This window comes from Passer montanus, unplaced genomic scaffold (assembly GCF_014805655.1).
Source record: "Passer montanus isolate IOZ18808 unplaced genomic scaffold, ASM1480565v1 scaffold49, whole genome shotgun sequence".
Lineage (NCBI taxonomy): Eukaryota > Metazoa > Chordata > Aves > Passeriformes > Passeridae > Passer > Passer montanus.
In genome coordinates, this window is record NW_024369818.1 from 5,216,521 (window position 1) to 5,234,851 (window position 18,331).

The 18,331-nt window shown below is 49.5% G+C and overlaps 1 protein-coding gene across 2 annotated transcripts; it reads right to left on the bottom strand.

Annotated features, from left to right (window-relative positions):
* Positions 1 to 432: 432 nt before the first annotated feature.
* Positions 433 to 18,319, bottom strand: KIF4A (kinesin family member 4A). Of its 2 annotated transcripts, XM_039722593.1 has the most exons (31): positions 18,275 to 18,319; positions 17,927 to 18,056; positions 17,735 to 17,849; positions 16,808 to 16,998; positions 16,497 to 16,586; positions 15,747 to 15,913; positions 15,487 to 15,581; positions 15,186 to 15,305; positions 14,017 to 14,192; positions 13,482 to 13,543; positions 12,686 to 12,821; positions 12,182 to 12,240; positions 11,904 to 12,009; positions 11,197 to 11,262; positions 10,731 to 10,913; positions 10,245 to 10,348; positions 9,909 to 10,053; positions 9,303 to 9,413; positions 8,762 to 8,845; positions 8,054 to 8,167; positions 7,726 to 7,881; positions 7,093 to 7,187; positions 5,889 to 6,018; positions 4,991 to 5,161; positions 4,527 to 4,634; positions 4,261 to 4,338; positions 4,081 to 4,182; positions 3,286 to 3,435; positions 2,404 to 2,520; positions 1,660 to 1,782; positions 985 to 1,161 (listed from the first exon to the last, which is right to left on the bottom strand). In XM_039722593.1, exons 2-31 carry the CDS (start codon positions 18,047 to 18,049, stop codon positions 985 to 987), a joined length of 3,654 nt encoding a protein of 1,217 aa, XP_039578527.1. In that variant the 5' UTR covers positions 18,050 to 18,056; positions 18,275 to 18,319. The 2 variants fall into 2 exon arrangements, with proteins under 2 accessions (XP_039578528.1, XP_039578527.1); XM_039722594.1 differs by lacking the exon at positions 18,275 to 18,319 and having other exon boundaries at positions 433 to 1,161; positions 17,927 to 18,049.
* Between the last annotated feature and the right edge of the window lie 12 nt (positions 18,320 to 18,331).

Genomic DNA, 18,331 nt, shown 5'->3' on the forward strand with positions numbered 1-18,331 from the left:
AGGCCAGCTTGGACAGAGCTTGGAGGAGCCTGGGCTGGTGGAAGTGGATGATCCTTAAGGCCCCTTCCAACCCAGACCATCCTGGCATTCCCTAAGCTGGCAGAGCCCTCATCCAACAGGAAAATAAAGAGGAGTCTCAGGTCAGGGAAACTGCTGCCCAAATCCCACAGCCCTGTGCACGTCACACCCAGTGGCAGAAGAGGAAAAATATAAAAGTTTACATTTATCACCTTTTCTTCCTGCTGAGACTCATAACTTAGGGCTGAGGGCAAGGAAAAGGAGCAGGAACTTGTTTGGGGTGTCAGGACAGAAAGACCTGAACAGGTCACATGGTCAGCAACTCCTGGACTGGTTTTAAGACCAAATTTAAGTGCAGAGAGGCCAGGGGAGGCTGGGGAATGTTGTACACAATACTTCCAACACCAAGCCTGGTTTCTTTAGTAACTCCTTTATTAAAATCACAAACCAGAGTTAAAATTCCTACATTATTCACATAAGTCAAGTTTCTAAGTTCATTGAATAAAGACAGTCCAGCGGCCAAAGGGGCCAGAAAGCCTGAGCAGCTCAGAGCTGCTGCTTTAAGACTTCAGCCAGGGCCTTCTCACTCCATGGCTCTCCCAGGGCAGCAGGAAAAGTTCCTTCAGGCTCCATGGGCAGAGGCAGGAGCAGAGCTCCAGGGCAGAGGCAAAGCTCTCTCAAGATTTGAGGTGAAACCGTACCCAGCATTCACAGCTCAGCAGGAGGGAGGGAGCTGGGAACACCCACCTGGAAAATCCCTCCATTCACTCCAGGAATTCCAGAGGACAGATTCTTACCCCCCACCTGGCCCCAACACACAAATATTTACAGAGACATAACAAAGAAAGAAGCAGCTTGACTCCCTTGCTGAGGGCAGGAGCTGCTGCTCCAGCAGGAGAATCCAACTCCCTCAAAAATCACCAGGAATGTGGCCTAAAGGGATGGGAAAGCTCCAGGTCAGGTAAACTACTCCTTGATGGGGGTGCAGCCTGAGAAGAAGCTGATGTTGCTGCTCAGCATCCTCTTCTTCCTCCTCCCAAAGGGGTTCTGGTTCTCCTGGGACTCCTCATCCCTCCCGAGCAGGGAGGCAGCAGTGCTGGGAATCTTCAGGAGCGCCTCCTGCTCTGTGATGTCCTGCAGGACCTGTGGGAAAGCAAGGGACAATCCTTGGAGTTAGTCACAGCTGGGGTGACCCACCCGAGGCAGCAGGACACCAAGTGCCAGGCCAGCCTCAAGAGTGGCTTTTTTTACTCAAGTCAGGAAAAAGACAATTTTTTGGACAAAATATCAAGATCCAGCAGGGAGAGAGAGCAGTTGGAATAGGTGGGTTCCCATGGGATAAGGGAATTTGTTTAGCTGAGGTGAAATGAGATGTGTCAGGTCAGAGAGGTCACTCTGAACATGGACAGACAGGATTTTACCCTGCAAACTCCTCGCTCCCCCCCTCTCCTTGCTGAAGGAGCTGCAGGAAAACGTGACAAGCTCATGGCATCATTTCAGTGAGGAAACAAGAATTCAGCACCCCTTCGACTTCCACACGAGCTGCCTGGAGCTGTGCAGTTTTCCAGCAGCAGCTCCTCCTCTGGGGTGATTTCCCTCCAAGCCCCCTCCTTCAGCAGCTCTGCTGTCCCCTGGGAATACCTTGGTGGTTGGAGTGATACACACGGGCTGGAAGAAGCTCTCTTCTGCTTTCACCTCCGTGGGGTCTTCCAGCTTCAAGGACCCCTCTGAGTCCCTTTTGTTCTCCTCACATGTTGTGGTTTCCTGAGGGGCAGCAGAGGGTGAAGCTCTGGCAGAACATCCATCCCCTCCCTTCCCACCACAGCCCCTGCTCTCCAGCTGGGAAGTTTTCCACAGTACAGGATCTGCAGCTCAGACTAGGCCTCCATAAAATAGGCAATAATTAGAGCACCATGGGATGTCCCTTCTCCACGTCTCTGAGATCCAAGAGCAAAATTCCCACTAGGAACATCAGTTTCTCATGGACCTTCCTGCTGCTACAACCCCCTCCCCCAAACCATCCCTTCCATTCTTAAAAAAGAAATCTGGGAATGAGTCAGGGTTTTGTGTTGTCTGAAGCCAAAGACAAAACTTTAATTTACTGAGTCCAAAAGGGAAATTGAAACTGTTTATCCTCAGATTTGTGGATGAGAAGTGGGAACACGAAAATCTTTGCTGTGAATCTCCAAAATTCTGTCCTGAAAGGCAGAGTCTGGTCCTGCAGTGGAAAATTTTGCTCAGTTACCAGAGAGGCACTAATTAGTGACATTTCACAGAGTTTCAGCAAAGTGCACATACTCTGCCTGGACAAACTATGCTCGTGTGGGAATGATCCCTTCATCCAGCTTTGCTCCTGCCCCAGCCCCCAGAGCCAGCAGCACTCACCAGGCCCCGCTCCCTGTTCCTGCACGTGGCCGCGGCGCAGCTGCAGCCGTCGGTGCATCCCAACTTCTGCTTCCTGCAGCCACACTGCCTGTTCCCACAGCGGCCCTTGCACGAGCACTGTGGAGGAGGCAAGGGGGAACAATGGCCAGGATGCTCCTGGAGTGCTCCAGGTCCTGCCAGCTGTGGCATCTCAAGGACAGGGACAGCCCCAAGCTGCCCCTTGTCGCATTTCGCATTTTGCTACATCCCAGAATAATTTTCTTCCTAATGTCCAGAATAAAACCCTTCCACCTACAGATCCATCTTCGGGATCTACAGAAGTACCTTCAGTTACTCAGTGCCTGACTGGAGGTTAAGGATCCCAGTTTCTGTGCCACACTTCCACAAAAAGAGGGAGTTCCCAGCCCAAAAGCCTCGGGAATTCTCTAAGCCAGAGGCTGAAGCTCCAGACTGACAGACAGATGGAAGCTGAGGCTCTGTCAGGACTGGAAGCTGCAGGTTCCCAAAGGAAACAGGGATGCACAACAGGCCATCTTTTTTTTTTTTTTTTTTTTTCCCCCCCCCCCCCTAAAATTGGCTCCCTGGGTGGATCTGGCTGCTGTTGGGGCTGTTCCTAAAGCAGAGGCCAGGTCAGACACAGGCAGCAGGACAGAACATGGGAGAAAGTGACTTGGACAGGGAAAACCTGTCCAGGAAGGTCTTGCTGACTGCAGACAATCTTTGCTATGTCTGTGGGAATGTCCCAAATGTCCCCAGGCACCCAAATAACCCATTCCTGCCACTTTGAGAGCAGTGGAGACACGGCACCTCTCAGCTCCCTGCCCAGCCCCTGAAGCAACTGATCCCCTAACAGACACTGGATCAAGGGCAGCTGGATCTTACCCCCATGAGGTTTTTCTTGGTTCCTCTGCCTGCTTTCCCTGGAAGCCAGTCAGAATCCTCCAGCTCCCCAGGGTCAGAGAGCAGCTCCTCCACATCCACCTCGGGGCTGGGCGCTCGGGGCTTGGCCGTCGTCTGCCGGCGGCACCGGGGCTGCAACACAGGAGCACCAGGGTTAGGCCACCAAAAATCAGCTGTATTTCATGAAAAATATTAATAATGATTACATTTTAATAAGGTTTTATCAGGGTTTTCAGAGTCCCTCACAGCCAAGAAGGTTGTGGAGCGAGAGAAGGGAAAAAAGATCCAATTATCAGGATTGAAAATTCAATTTAAACTATTGATGACAAATCCTCTGAAGCCTGAGTTGTTGACACATCACATGACAAAAAACAAGTGTCACACACTGCTGTCCAAAGAATTTTAAATCATTTCTTCCTCCCAGCACTAAGATTTGGCCCTATGCAAAGCAGCAAAGTTTGCTGTGAAACATGTGCCTTGCTCCATAATTTAAAGACTGGGAATGCTACAGAAAAACAATCTGGATTGTGAAGGAGAATAGAGTCAGAACTACAATGAGGAAACAGGTTTGGGGGTTTGTTTGTTTTTTCTTTTTTAACCAAAAAACTAATGTAAAGTATTTGAGTCTTCTGGAAAGGACTGAAGGGGCCACTTCAATGAGCAGAACAAGTGCCTGGTAAAAGCAGCTTAGGAGAAAGAAAACCACATTATCAATAGCCAAGATTAACTCTGGCAAAGAATTCAGGTGCAACACAAACTGTGCAGCCTCTTTCTTACTTTGGGTGGAACATAATCAAAAGAAGAGTCTGGAGACTCAGGTGGCCTTTGCTGGATGTGCCGGATCTTCTGGCCACTGGCAACTTGAAGGAGCAGCAGTTTCTGTCAAAAGGGACAAGAATTAGCTCTGCAAAATCCATCAAACCCAACTGCCACAAGGCTCTGGTGTCTGTGCTCTACCTGTTTCAGATTGTCATTTTCCCGGAGGAGTTCCTGGTTCTTCTCACAGATCTCCCTCATTTTTTCCAGCTCTTCCTCCTGTTTGCAGGATAAGAGGAAATTTGTTTCATTGGAGATAAATAAGAGAAAATCCCTCAGGGTTATTCCAGCCTGCACAGCAACCATCCCATGCAGGCTTCTGCAAAGGGAACACACAATCCTTCTCATAATTCCACACAATCCTTCTCCTAATCCCAAAGGATCCCAAACTCTCCCAGCCCCTGCACCTGGAACCGCAGTCGCTCCTGCAGTTGTTTCTCCTGCTCGTTCAGGGAATCTTCCAATCTCTTCTCTGCTGCTTCTTTCTGCTGGAATTGGCTGAGCAGGTACAGAACCTAAAAGCAAGTTGGAATAAACAGGGGTGAAATCCTGAAAGGAGCACTTGGCATCAAAATCCAGGTTCAGGGAAATTTCCTGTCACTTCCAGCACAATTCCACCCTGATCTATATGAAAAGTGATCTTGTGCTCAGGTGTAACCTCCTCATTTAAAGCAGGAGGAAAGTTACTGAATAAACCAATTTACACAGGATAAATACAGAGATTTCTTTGTTTGAATGAACCATCTGCAAAAATCCAACAAAATTTGAGCTGATATTCAGCACCAGTTTCATTTCAGCACATCCCCCTTTGCCTTTCTCTCTGAGCAGGCCTGGAGATCAGACTCCAAGATTTCCATGAGCTGTGGTTCACCTTTTCCTGGTGTTGCTGTTCCTGCACCAAAATCTGATTTTGGAACTCTGCCTCCATCTCTGCTATGTGGTTTCTCTCTTCCATCAGCATCTTCTGCACATCAGAGCAGCTGGCCTGGCTCTGCTGCAGGCCGCTCTGCAGTTTGCTCTCCTGCACTTTGGAGGAGACCAGCTGGAAAACAAGAGCAAGGCATGGCTTGGGACAGGGATTCCCTGCTGGGACAGGGATTCCCTGCTGGGACAGGTGCTGCAGTGTGGAGGAGAAGCATCCCTGTAACTTCCAGCCACCCCAGGAACTGGACCAGCCCTCAGCACCAAGGACACCAGAGAGATCCAGAGGCAGACACTCTGGAAGTGCAAACCAGGGAGCTGAGGGTCTTGCTCACAGTTATGAATTCACCTCCCTTCCTGCAGCACTTGAAGCATTTTCCTTTTCACCCTTCTCCTTTGATTTCCAAGCACCATGGAGCAACAGGTAATTTTGTCCTTCAGTTGCTCTTTCCCTGATCCCACAAGTCCCCAGTTTCTCTTTTTCCCATCTCCACACCAATTCCACTGCTTCCCCTGACCTGCCAGCACTGCCCTTGTTTCTCTGCCTGCTCAGGAAGTATTTCAGATACTTTTTCTTCTCTTCCACTTCTGAAATTCATTTTTTGCTTTCCCCATGCAAGCATTTAGCTGGTATCTCCAGACCCTCATCTATTCCACTCTCCTCTTCCCTGCCTTTCAGACTTCACTCCCCCATACAGATTACTCTAATCCAAACTTGAGAGGGAAATAAACCTCATCCACTACAAGAGGGCTCCACTCAAATTCCTTTGGTCACTTCCTGTTATTTGTGGCTAAGCAGACTTACAGCCTTTATTTTCAAGGCCAAAAGAGGAAAATGCAGGGTTTACCTCTCCCAGGAGATACTTCAGAGCACATTTGGCCTCCAGGATGGTGGCAATGCTGTCCCAGCGCTGCTTGGCCCGATCTCCATTGTCTGCATCCAGGAGTTTCTGCTGCAGATCTGCTATCTGGGCACTCCTGGGATTGGAATCATGGAAAATCCATGGATTTGGGGTTACAACACAGGAGAAAACCAGGGCTGGTTTCTGGGATAATGTGACTGTTCCCAGAATATTGAGTAAAATAGTACAAATTGAGATTTTTGCTGCTCAGTAGAGCACCTGGATCCTGCAGTGCTTCCCTGGGGAGTTTTGCCTCCACTCCACATTCCCAAATAAAAGTGGAGGTTTTTCCCCCAGAGGTGCTCACTGACAGCTCAAAACACCCAGTCTAAGTTTGTGAGTATTTCCCCACATTTTGGAAACATTCCAGCCAGGAAAACCCAGGAAAGGGGTTTGGGGGTTTCAGCCCCTGAAAAGCCATTTTCAGCTTGTCTGGTCAGTTTGCCAGTAGATACTTGGCCAATACCAAAAACTACTCCTCCACATCTTTCACCATGTGTTATAAATCCCTCTGATGGATGGGGTGTTGGTACCAAATTCCTTCCTGAAGTGTCCTTTGAACCCCAAGAACTGGAAATTCTTGGTTCTGTAAAAATGGATTTTTGCCTCAAATTTTGGCTTTTTTGGCTTTGAACAAAACAAAGACAAAACTTCAGATGCCACTCCCTATCACCCCGGGTATGAAGATGCAGATTCTTGATGTAATTATATCTCAGTTCTGTTTTCAGTTACAATTTACCATGGGGGATGTTTTCCTCTGTGGAGACAGAGCTTGGCCAACCATCCCATCAAACACCAAAGGTGGTCCATGGAGCATTGGAAGGCTTTCTTTGCTGACACCCAGTGTAAATATGATTATAGACCATAGATGCAGAGGAAAAATGTTTGTCCATCACTATGAATCAGACTGTAAAGATGATTTTGAACCTTGAAGCTTTGGAAAAATACTTTGCTTTAGCAGTGGCTCTAAAGCAGGTTAGGGTGCTGGTTAAGGAAACAGACCAAAGCAACTTCTCTTGCACTGAGTGAAAAAGCTTTCCCTCATCATTCCAGTGTCAGTCTGTGTGTTTTACATCCTGCTCCACCTCCCAGAGAGCTGGGATGGAAACGAGAAAAGGCAGAGGCAAGGCTGTGTGGGTGAGAGGCTCACCTGAGCTCCATCTCTGTTTGCAGGCTCTCAATCTGCTTGGCAACAGAGACATCGGTGTCCAGAGCCTGCAGGTCAGTCAGGCAGTAGGTGCGCCTCTGGAAGCACAGCACACAGGGATGCAGGGCAGGGACAGGCAGCAAATCACACATTTACAGATATTCCAGCTAGGAAAGCCTCCAGGCATCTCCCCACAGCTTCAGTTCCACTGTTCCTCCCCAAAGGCCTGTGCTAAGGAGGGTGGGACACTCACATCCCTCAGAATCCTTGAGGATGGAAAAGCTCTCCCACAGCTTGAGTCCAACACTGATGGGTCACCCATGTCCCCAAGTGCCACACCCAGATGGTTTTTGGGCACTTCCAGGGATGGTGATTCCACCACTTCCCTGGGCAGCCCGTTCCAAAGTCTGACTGCCCTTTCAGGGAAAAAAATTCCCCAAATTCCATTAAACAAGTTCCTTCAGCACTGCTTGTCCCTGACAAGTCAGAGGATAAAAATATTAACCCTTTCTCTCAGAGAGGGTGGGATCCATCCCCACCTTCTGAGGGAACAGGTCAAGTAGGAGAGAGAAGAATGAATCCAGTATTGCTGAACAGCCAGAGGAGTGGGGTGGGAAAAGGGGAATTTCTTCTTACTCGCAGCTTTGGAGGGGGGTTTTCTCCAGCATCTTTCTTCTCTTGCAGCTGAAGGAGCTCTTTTGCAAGGATTTTCCTGTCCTCCAGCAGGTCTGCCAGGTGTCTTCGAGCTTCCTCAGTGCTGACAAGAACCTCAACTTCATTTGCAAGCCAGCTCTGGAAAAACAACCCCCAAAAGCCAGTGGTTGAGCTCAACTGCAGGACTGAATCCTGAATAATCCCACTGCAATTCCCTGGTCCTGCTGCTGTGCTCCAGCCACCAAGGCCAGCAGCACCCACCCCAAATCCCAGTTTGCCCACTGCAGGGATGTCAAACACTGTTACCCACTTTGACTCGTGCAGCAATTCCTTCCATGCCCCGATTTTGGGTCTCCTTCCGTTTATCTGCCACCTCCTTCTGCCTCTGCAGGGCATCCTTCAGGCGTTTGTTGGCAGCTGCTGCCTGGAAAACATTCCCCAAGGAGCTGAGCAGGGACTGCAAATCACCTGCTACAGCTGGAAACACCAGGGATTCCCAGCCCAGGGCAAACCCTGGGACAGTGACAGCACAAGGTTAATAAATCTGAGATTATTCTGCTTTAACTCAAGGAGTTCTGCCCTGGATTTATTTTCTTTGCTGATATCCTACCTTTAAAGAAAAGCTCCTTCTAGGCCTGAAGGGAGAAGAAAACACCCAAAATGAGAGGTTAAAGGTGAATTTCTTTTACAAAGCCATCCGTGAAAGGATTTTGAACTGCAACCTTGTAAATCCACCAATTCATTTCCCACTTCTACCTTGGGCATCTGCATGGATTTGCCACAGGAGCCTGGGACTCACCCAGAGCCACCTGGCACCCAGAGCCACCTGGCCTTTAAGGAGCAAATTTAACTGGGATCCCTCAAAAGCAGAAATGGGGATTTCTCTCTCTACAGAGAGATTTTTTTCCCAGCCTCTAAACTTCCTTCCAGAGGTTTCTGTGTATGCTGTTCCTTCCTCCAGCCCCACTTGGCAGACCTTAGGGACTGTTGGGATTTCCAGGAGGGGCTGGCTCCTCACCTCCTCAGTTTTGCGCCGCAGGACGTTGGCCTGTTTCTGGAAATCCCTCTCCAGCTTGAGGAGCTCATATTGTCTCTTACGGTCCTGCAAGGAGAAACAGCTGGAAAAGTCACATTTTTCATTACAAAGGAAAGGTTGCACCCCTAAAATTCCAGCTTGAGCACCCCAAGGCACTGAGGGGCAGGAATTGCTGTGACATCAAACTCCAGATGTTTGCTGGCCGTTGCACTCAGCCACCACAAGCAGCTGGATTCTGTAGATCCAACATTTCTTTGGAAGTTTAAAAACTTCCCAATGCTGAGGCCAAACCCTACAACTGTAAATCCTTCAAATATTGACTATTTTTGCTTTCTACTTTAGAGCAGAGTCACAGCTGTGGCAAGAGCTTGAAGATCTCCAGCCACAAACAAGTCCAAGTGGTGAAAAGTGGCAGCCACACGAGCCAAGCTTCTCTTCAAAGCATTCCCAGCTCTTCTAAGTTAAAGCAACCTTCAGGCAGTCCTTTGGAGGGAGGAATAGTGTGAGGGGCTTGTTTGCTCACCTTTTCCTTCAGCTGGATCACCTCCTTATCCTTCTGCTGCTTCCACTGCCTGAATTTCTCGGTGTCTTCTTTCATCTGACGCATCAGCTGCACCCTTTGCTGCTTCATTTCCTGAAAAACACCAGGGGCTGGAAGAATTACCCAGGATTTACAACCCAAAGAGCTTCAACCTCCATTCCCCCCTGTGCCTGCCAAGTGTGGGGAGTGGCAGGTGGGAAATCTTGCTGTGCTCCCAGTCAGGACACTCTCAAAGTGCTAAAAAACAGGGGTTTTTTAAGGCATAAAAGGAAGACAAATGCAGGCATAATTTTGGGAAATCAAAGAGAAATCAAATTACTTGACTGAGGCAATAAATTAGAAATGCCAGATGATACTTTGGACTTATTTTCCTCCCAAATCTCACTAGTCATCTGCCTGTTGTGGTCATGTAGCCACAGGAATCTTGCCAAAAACTGCTATTTTCAGTCTGACTAAACAGAAAGTGGATTCCTGTCAGGCTGGGATTCCTGTCAGGGATTTCTGGGAATCCTGTCAGGGATTTCTGGGACTCCTGTCAGGGAGCTGCTTTGCCCACACTGGCTCAAGTCAGAAGTGCTTGTTGGTTACCCTGATCTCCTGGTTCAGTTTGGACACTGTGTGCTCTGTGGATTCCTTCAGCTTCAAGAGCTTGGACTGCTCATTCAGCTTCTTCTTGAGCTCACTAATTTGTGCTTCCAGCTCCTGGAGCCTCTTCCGGCGCCGCTCGCTCAGCCTGGAGAGAAACAACAAATCCAAATGTCACCTCTGCCACCTCTGCTGCTGCTGAAAGCTTCTTTCCAGCTCCTGGCACATTAAAGGGATACTTTTACACCAAAAAAGAGCTTTTACAGATGATGGAAGTGCAAGACATTGGATTTTCAGACACACTGACAAGCCCCAGAGCTGCAGGCAGAGCCCTCTTACTTGGCCTGGTTGATGTCCTTCTTTGCCATTTGCAGAGCAAGGACCAACTCCTCCTTTTCCTTCTGCAAGTTGCTGACCTCCAATTCCAGATCCCTGATATTGGTCTAGAAAGGACAAGAAGAAGACATCTCCAAATAAAATCCTTGGAAAGACACCCTGAGGCAAAGGTTTAAGACTGAGAAACCTTGAAAAGCCCCACTCCTTCGCAGCAGGCTGCTAAAGCAGCTCATCTCAGAGCAGTGTGAGGGTCACAGGGCTGGCCCAGCACACTCTGCAGCTTTGGTGGGCACACTGGGGCCACGTCCTGACTGAATGATTTCAGAGATGGGAGATCCCAGCACAGCAGGGAACAGTGCCCAAGGGAGCAGGGACCCAGCTTAAGGAACAGACCCAAATCAGAACAGGCTCCTGAGGACAGATCTCCTCCCTTCCCTCCCCAGCAGGAATTGGGGAAAACAAACTGACCAAGGAGGATTTCAGCTTTACCTGGTACTGGGACTGAATGGGCCCAAGCTGAGTATCATTTTGAGACATTTTTTTGGCCAGGGCCTCTTTCAGAGTCAGGGCTTTGTTGAGCTCCAGCAGCTCCCTGGAGAGCTGTGCCTGGCGCAGGGCGTGCTGGGTGCTGAAGTCAGAGGCTCTCTTGGATTCCTGGCCCACTTCTGCTCCCTGCAGAGACACAGCCATGAGGAGAGGCCAATCCAGAGCTCCTGAATGACATCATCTCTGCCTCTACAGAGCACTTCAGATTCATTTTAATGTAAAAAAATCAGATACTCAGAAATGAGAACAGGTTCTTTACTGGGAACACATTGAGCTTGAAACAGCACAGACAAGGGTGATGATTTATCAAGCATTTGGGTTAGAAAATGAGCAGGAGGGAGCAGATAAAAGTGATGAGGAGATAAAACCACGCCCCAGTGAGGTGTGCACTGCTGAGCCCCTCACTTACACCTGGAGAATCCTGTTCAGAGTTTGGCAGCTCTGCAGCAGCTTCTGTGATGGCAGCGTTTTCACTCTGGTGGACAGAGAAAATTTGGGTGAGAAGGGAAATATGAAATAAAATGAAGGAAATAACAGTCTGTTGGCACATTATGGCAAAGCACAATGTGATTCTCCTCTGGCCAGGACCTCTCTGGAAAGAGGAGACCATCATCCTCCTCCTCAAGGACGTGAGGAAACTCCTCCTTTTCTAGCTGGAAAAGCCATTCCTTGAAATCTTCCCTGAACTCCAGCACTGGAGAGAACAGGAAGAGGAGGAGGCAAGAACAGAGGAATGTCCAGTGAGGCAGAACTGAAATTCCTCCATTAGACAAAAGCCTGGAAGCTTTTACTTAACAATTTCAGTTCAGACCCCTGCAATTTACATTGTCCCTAAAAATCACCAAGTTTGGAGCACTCCATCCAATTCAGGGACTGTAAATCCATGCCAAGCTCCAGCATCAGGTTTTTCATGTAGATTCCTCCTTCCCTTCCCCCCAGGAGCAGCACAAGTGGCCTTTCTGCAGCATTACAGCACAACAGGACAGTTTTGAAGTGGATCTCAAGAGTCATTTCACACTGTTAATTGCTGGGCTCCTTGAGGGAAGCTGTTGGAGTGGAATCCCAGATTTCCTGGCATTGCTGTCACAACCCTCCCCTCCCTGGGCTCAGCCTTACCTGCAGCTCAGCCAGCACCTGCTGCAGGTTCCGGATCACCTCCACATTTTCCTTTAACTCCTCATCTTCCACAGTCTCCATCAGCTTCTGCAGATCCAACTTGCACCTGCAAACATGGGAGCAAGTCCATGCTGAGTTTGTGCCAGGGAAGAACAACTTCCCCCACTCTGAATTAATTCTGGATGAACAAATCCCAGCTGAGTGGATCCAGTTCATCCCACTGCAAACACTGAATTCCCAAGGACATTATCCCAGGAGAAGGGAATGGGGACACTTACACAGCGTGCTGCTGGAGCTGCTCTAGCTTTGCATTCATCTTCTCATTTTCTTGCTCTGTCTAAAGAAATCAGAATTATATTGAATTGTAGAAGATAAGAAGCCAGAAATCAGCTGATAATTTGCAGTAAAAGATTGACAGAGTGAAAATCAATGCACTGAAAGATCTTTCATGGTCAAGGCCACCAGCCTGGGTTTCACAGCATTTTTCAGGGATAGACACTGCAGGCAGCAGGAAAAAAACAGCTGAGAAAGGGAGAGCACAAGTGTGCAAGTGCTATTTAAAACATTAAACCAAAATATTTAAAGTACTAAAAAAGTTGAAAGATTCAAGTCTCCTTTTTCCAAAAGGAAACTAAAGACCAACAGATTCAGGCAGGTTTTTGGTTCTGACTGATTTGGAATCAATGTGAAAGGAACACTTAAGAGAGATTCTCAATATGTCATATACAGGAGCTGCTGTTGATTCACTCTCAGTAGAGCTGTCCTGGGATAACTGAACTTACCAGGATGATCCTCTCCAGCATCTGTGCTGTTTGCCCAGCAGCCTCACTCAGCCCCTGGCTCAGCTTCTGGTTCTCCTCCTGCAGGGATTGGTTCTTCTCCATCAGGGATTGGAGGCTCTCTGAGGGGGCCAAACCACTGCAACAGCAAGGAGCAGCTGGGGGTGAGTTTGGGCTTTGGGACAGCACTGAAGTTACCTCCAAAATTATTATTATTCTCTAAATAATTTAAATAAATAGCCCAGAATGGCTTGGGAGGGAAGGATCTTAAAGCTCATCCAGCTCCACCCCACCATGGGCAGGAACACCTTCCACAGACCAGGCTGCTCCAGGGTCTGTCCAAGCCTTGGACACTTCCAGAATGCAGGAAAACCTCCAAACAGAGGTTGTGAACTCCATGTTCTTGGTTTTGGAACATCCCCAGAACACAACACCTGCACAGTCCAACTCTGTCCCAGATTTTGTGCTTTTAAGGATAATGTGGGTGGAACTGCCCCACATTTAGGGGTAGAGGGGTGAGGAGAAAAGGGATGGATGGGTCTCAGAGACAGGAATTTATTCAGGAGGTGTTTCCTGATTCCTCTTTTACTTCATGCAACAGATTTCTGCAATCATGAAGTGCTTGCTACAAAACTAAATATCCCAGGGAATTCCAGCAAGGATGACAAAAAGAGGGGCAAAAAAATCAACCAATTTGTTCTCCCCTCATTCCACGGCACTGCCCAGAGCTAAGAGATCCAGAGACTTCTCTGGAGTATGATAAATACACATCCAGAGGACATTAAATAACAAATCTTACTTGAGAGCCACGGGCAGGGTCCCTCCATGGGCCTGGAGCAGCAACACCTGGAGCTGCTGGACCTGCAGAGACAAATAATTATTGATTGCAAATATAGCAGCTCCATGGATCCTTGGTCTTCCTGACTCCTCTGCTCCAAAATTCCCCTTTTACCTCTGACTGGGGAAAGGAGTGGTGTTGTTACAATACTTCAAGTTATTTATTCTTCAAATAAAAGGTTCTTCACTTCCCTCTGGGATCACCCCAGGGAAAATCTTCCCCTTCCTCGAGTGCTGGACACAGGCAGGAATGTCAGGAAGGCACCAAACCATCTCTGTATTTTTAACTGTGCCTGCAGCTCACCAGGCAATGATTTGTTGGGAAATTTAAATTACACCAGCACCACCACTTTTCTCTGGCTGCAGGAAAACAAGAAATATCCACACCTCCCCTTCCCAGCCACCTCCAGAGACAGAGCAATGCACATTAGGGACGTTTTGCATTTTTTGTGAGGTTCTGCCTTCCTTTGGGGTTTGCTGAGGGGTTCCCCCAGTACCTGCTGCTTCAGCTGGTGCAGCTCAGCTGCCTGGGGGTCCACGTTGACAATGGGTTTGTTTTTGATCTTCCTGGCCCTGTCAGCATAACGCAGAGTGTTCAGGGTCTCCTCCAGGTTGGAATCTGCTGGGCTCACACAGGCAATCATCAGCGTGTGGCTGTTCCCACCCAGGGAGTCTGGCAAGGAAAAGAAACAATGGCAAAGCTGTCAGAGCAACAGTGGCAGGGAAGTGCCATGGGTGCATCCCCAAAATGCAGATGAAACAGCTGGATTTTGTGAAATTCATTACTTTCTCCTCTGTACACTCTGTTCTGTTTTAAAGTGGGTTTTTGAAAGCCAAAGTCAGGCTTTGAAACCAAAGGATTCACCCCAGAAGCCCCAGTTGTTGCCCTAATAAATAATTTCTTTACGCCATTTCTGGCCTGGTTCTTTCAGGTTTGCCCCTCCCAACAAGACCTCCATAAATATCCAGAATTTTCTCCTATTTAAGGAATTTTTGGCTAAGAACAGATCACAAAGCTGCAGGGTTTGTATAAAACCCTTTGGTTTTATACAAATTGGCTCTTAAAGCTACTGATCAGAAAAAAAAACAGGGGCCACAGACCAATCCAGGTTTTATGAGGTACTTTCAGACATGGAAAATACTGAAGAGCATTTGTACCAAATTATGTAATTACTGTAAAAACCCCAGTAATTTCATTACTAAAGCTGTGCCCAAATTAAAGGGCAACTTAAATAAAATGCATGGAAAGACAAATCCCAGCTATTGAAAAATAAAGACCAGATATTCAGACTAAGAAAACAAATCCCAGGGAAAGCACAGAGAGCTGGATCTTCATTCTGGTGACATCACCCAGGGAGTTGCTATAATTAAGGTACAATAATAGATCTCTGCTCCCAGACTTCTCCTCTTCCTTCTCCCACCAAAAATAGCCCCTGAATTTGTCTTGTTTCCTCCTGTCACACAAAGTGCAGGAGAGCAGGATTTGTTTTGAGCTCATCTCACTGCATTTGCAACCTAAAATAAGAGTCCAGGAAAGGCCTGGCTTCAGTGAGAAATTAAACAAGCAAATCCCTTTGCAGCAGCAGCTCTGAGCTGGGGAGTTTTCTCCTCATTTGTTATTTAAAAAACACTTGCAAGTTTAGGCTTTGTCATCCTCTTCTCTCACCTTGCAGCAGCCTGGTCAGCTTGGAGTCTCTGTAGGGGACAAAGCCTCCCTTTTTGTTCTCATCTCCCAGAGCACTGATGACATTCCCCAGGCACAGGAGGCCTCTGTTGATGTTGATTCCTGCAGACAAAGCTCACAGTGAGCACAGCCACCTCAACAGCTCCAAGCTCCTCATTTCCTGCCCTCATTAAAACTTTAACAAGCTTTAAAAAAAGCAAATTAAAGTGTTAAAGAAGTTTTGCTCTTTTATTAAGCCCCAAGTGAAAAGAAACCCAAACTCCACCAGTCCCAGCCCAGAGACCTTCTTTGAGTCTGTCTCCCTCAGCCTTGGTCTTCTTTTGTCTCTCAGAGCCAGCAAGATCCACCAGGTGCAGCTTGCAGTGAAAACTGCAATTCCTAGGGCAGAGAGAAACTCTTTTACTCTCCCAGGTGGAAAAGGAGCAGCCCAGGAGTTCAAAATTCAGAGAGCCAAACCCTGAACTGCCTTGGGAAGCAGAGCTCAGGACCAGGATGAGGAAATTTTGGCAAAGTAACTCCCATCAGCAGCACAATGACACTCACTTGTCATTTTTCTTCTTCTGGTCGATGCAGATGGTGAAGATGGCGTGGGATCTGGAGGACTGGGAATTCATGGCCGTGGATCCCACAGTTCTGGAGTTGTTCCCCTGCTCCAGGCAGGACACGGTCTCTTGGGCACAGGTGACATTTCTTTCTGTCAACCCCACAATCTGTAGCCAGGAAGGAAACATTGTTTATCCTCTGCTTCCTCTTCGTCCCACCTGGGATCAGAAAAATCTCCCTGCACCTCAGGCTGTGCCAGCCCATTCCCAAGAATCACTCCAGCCAGGGGGCTGGAATGGAAACTCCCAGGAAAAACTGGTTCTGAATTTCACTTCAGGAACATGGAATCACATCATGATGCTGTTCCTAAACACCCCCCAGGTTCCTCTGCCTGCACCAGAGCCAGCTGGGCTCAGGGATGGAGACAGAGCTCCTCAGGGCTCCTGGGACAAATCCATGGATATCCTGGGCCAAGCAGGGAGCTGAGAGCTGTGCCAGTCACAGGAAGGGGCTCAGGGGGAGGGGATTTGTGTGAATAAAGTACTGCAGAGGCAGCTCCCAGGGACACACACCAGAGAGGGGATGGGCAGGAGGGACGGGGTGTGCTCCTTGGCAAGCTGTGCTGTCCCTGAGCATCCCACCCCTGGATCTCTGTGCTGCTCCCAAGACAAGGATGATCCCCATCCCACTGCTTCAGGGATGACAGAAACTCCCACACAAAGCCCCTCCTCAGTCCCCAGCAGGGCAGACCTTGATGCCTTCCTTGGGGTCCTCCCGGATGCTGATGGGGGAGCGCTCTCGGGAGGGGCACAGCAGGTCCAGGATGTCCTCGTTGTAAATCTGGAGGCACCACAGGAGCAGCTCAGAGTTACCAGCCAAATTAGGGCTAACTTAGCATCACATTGTACTCATTTCACCTTCAGAGAAAGACACCTTGGACCAGAAAGGACTAACAAAACCTCCTGGAGTCTTAGGGGTTGATTTAACCAATATTTATTAACCTGAAGGAGGTGACCTCAAAGCTCCCTTTATTCCTAACTTGAAAAAAACCAAACTTTTACCTCCAAATAAGAAACTTTGAGGACGAAGTCCCAGTCCTGCCTTTGCTGCTTCTCCTCAAAGAGCAGCTTGATGACCCTGGGGATGACCCCCACGCTGGGCTCGTGCTCCTGGTTGGCAGTGTAGGTGCCTCCCATGGAATAGGTTTTCCCTGACCCCGTCTGTCCGTAGGCCAAGACGGTGGCATTGTATCCTGAGGGAACAAAGGAACCCGGGTGAGTCACGTGCAGACTGAAAGCTGCAGTTTTGAAAACTGCCCTTGCAGAAAATCATCACTTTACACCAGCTTTAAGCATAGGTCACAGTCAGGAACACTGAGGGGGGGAAAAAAGGCAATGAAAACTTCATAAAGCACAGATAATATGGTTATTTAAGCTCTTTGTTAAGACTGGATGTTTTATTAGAGCTAAACAGAAACAGCACAGATTCTCTGCCATCCCAGCTCCACTGCAGCATCCTGGAACAGGATGTTTATCAATTCTTTGTGTTATCCCTAAGGAAGGAGAGGGACATTTTATAATGGCTGGAGTCACAGGACAAGGGGAATGGCTTCCCACTGCCAGAGGAATATTGGGAAGGAATTAATCCCCGTGAGGGCAGGGAAGCCCAGAAAAGCTGTGGCTGCCCTGGATCCCTGGAAATGTCCAAGGCCAGGCTGGGCCCGTGAGGGCAGGGAAGCCCAGAGAAGCTGTGGCTGCCCTGGATCCCTGGAAATGTCCAAGGCCAGGCTGGACAGGGCTTGGAGCAGCCTAGGACAGTGCAAGGTGTCCCTGCACATGGCAGGGGTGGCACTGGGTGGGCTTTAAGGTCCCTTTTAACCCAAACCTCTCCGGCATTCCACAAGAACTGCCTCACACGGCAGCCTCAGAGAGCACACCCCCGTTCTGCGGAGAGGAACGGGCTCCGCACGGGCAAAACCCGGGACAAACCTTTGAAGATGCCTCGGACCAGAGGCGACACCGCCGTGTTGAACACCTCCTCCTGCTCGGCGGACGGGTCGAACACGTAGTCGTAGGTGAAGGCTTTGTCATTGCCCACCACCACCTGCGGGCGAGAGGCACGGGGCAGCGCTGGCGGCGGCGCCGGGACCCCCGGGGACCCCCGCGACCCCCGGGGCTCACCTGCGGCTCGCCGGGCACGAAGGACAGGCACGTCCGGCAGCCCTCGCTGCTCTCCTTGGGCACCAGCGGCCGGCAGCGCAGCGCCACGCGCACCGGGATGCCCTTCTCGTCCTCCCGCACCATCACCGGCCTGCGGGACACGACACCGTGAGGGGGGACGGGGCGCGGAGCGGGGCTCGCCTCAGGCCTGCCCGGGCTGTGAGGGGGAGCGGGCGGGAAGCGGCCTCAGCGGGGCTCTGGGATGGAGAGGGGGGCTCGGCGATGGAGCGGAAGCCCCGGGGCGGGAGCGGGGGCGGAGCGGGCCCGGCCTGGCCCTGCCCGGTGTCGCGGGGCGGCCGCGGGACTGACCTGGAACCGCCGCTGCCCGTGCCAATGGCGGCGCCGCAACGGCCGCCGTTCGAACCG

Excerpts from the sequence above, each read along its gene's own strand:
- KIF4A (XM_039722594.1), bottom strand. The coding sequence starts at position 18,049 with ATGGTGCGGGAGGACGAGAAGGGCATCCCGGTGCGCGTGGCGCTGCGC. Across the intron at positions 17,850-17,926 it reads TCGTGCCCGGCGAGCCGCAG|GTGGTGGTGGGCAATGACAA; the intron begins GTGAGCCCCGGG and ends TCTCGCCCGCAG. Across the intron at positions 16,587-16,807 it reads TCAAAGTTTCTTATTTGGAG|ATTTACAACGAGGACATCCT; the intron begins GTAAAAGTTTGG and ends TGGTGCCTCCAG.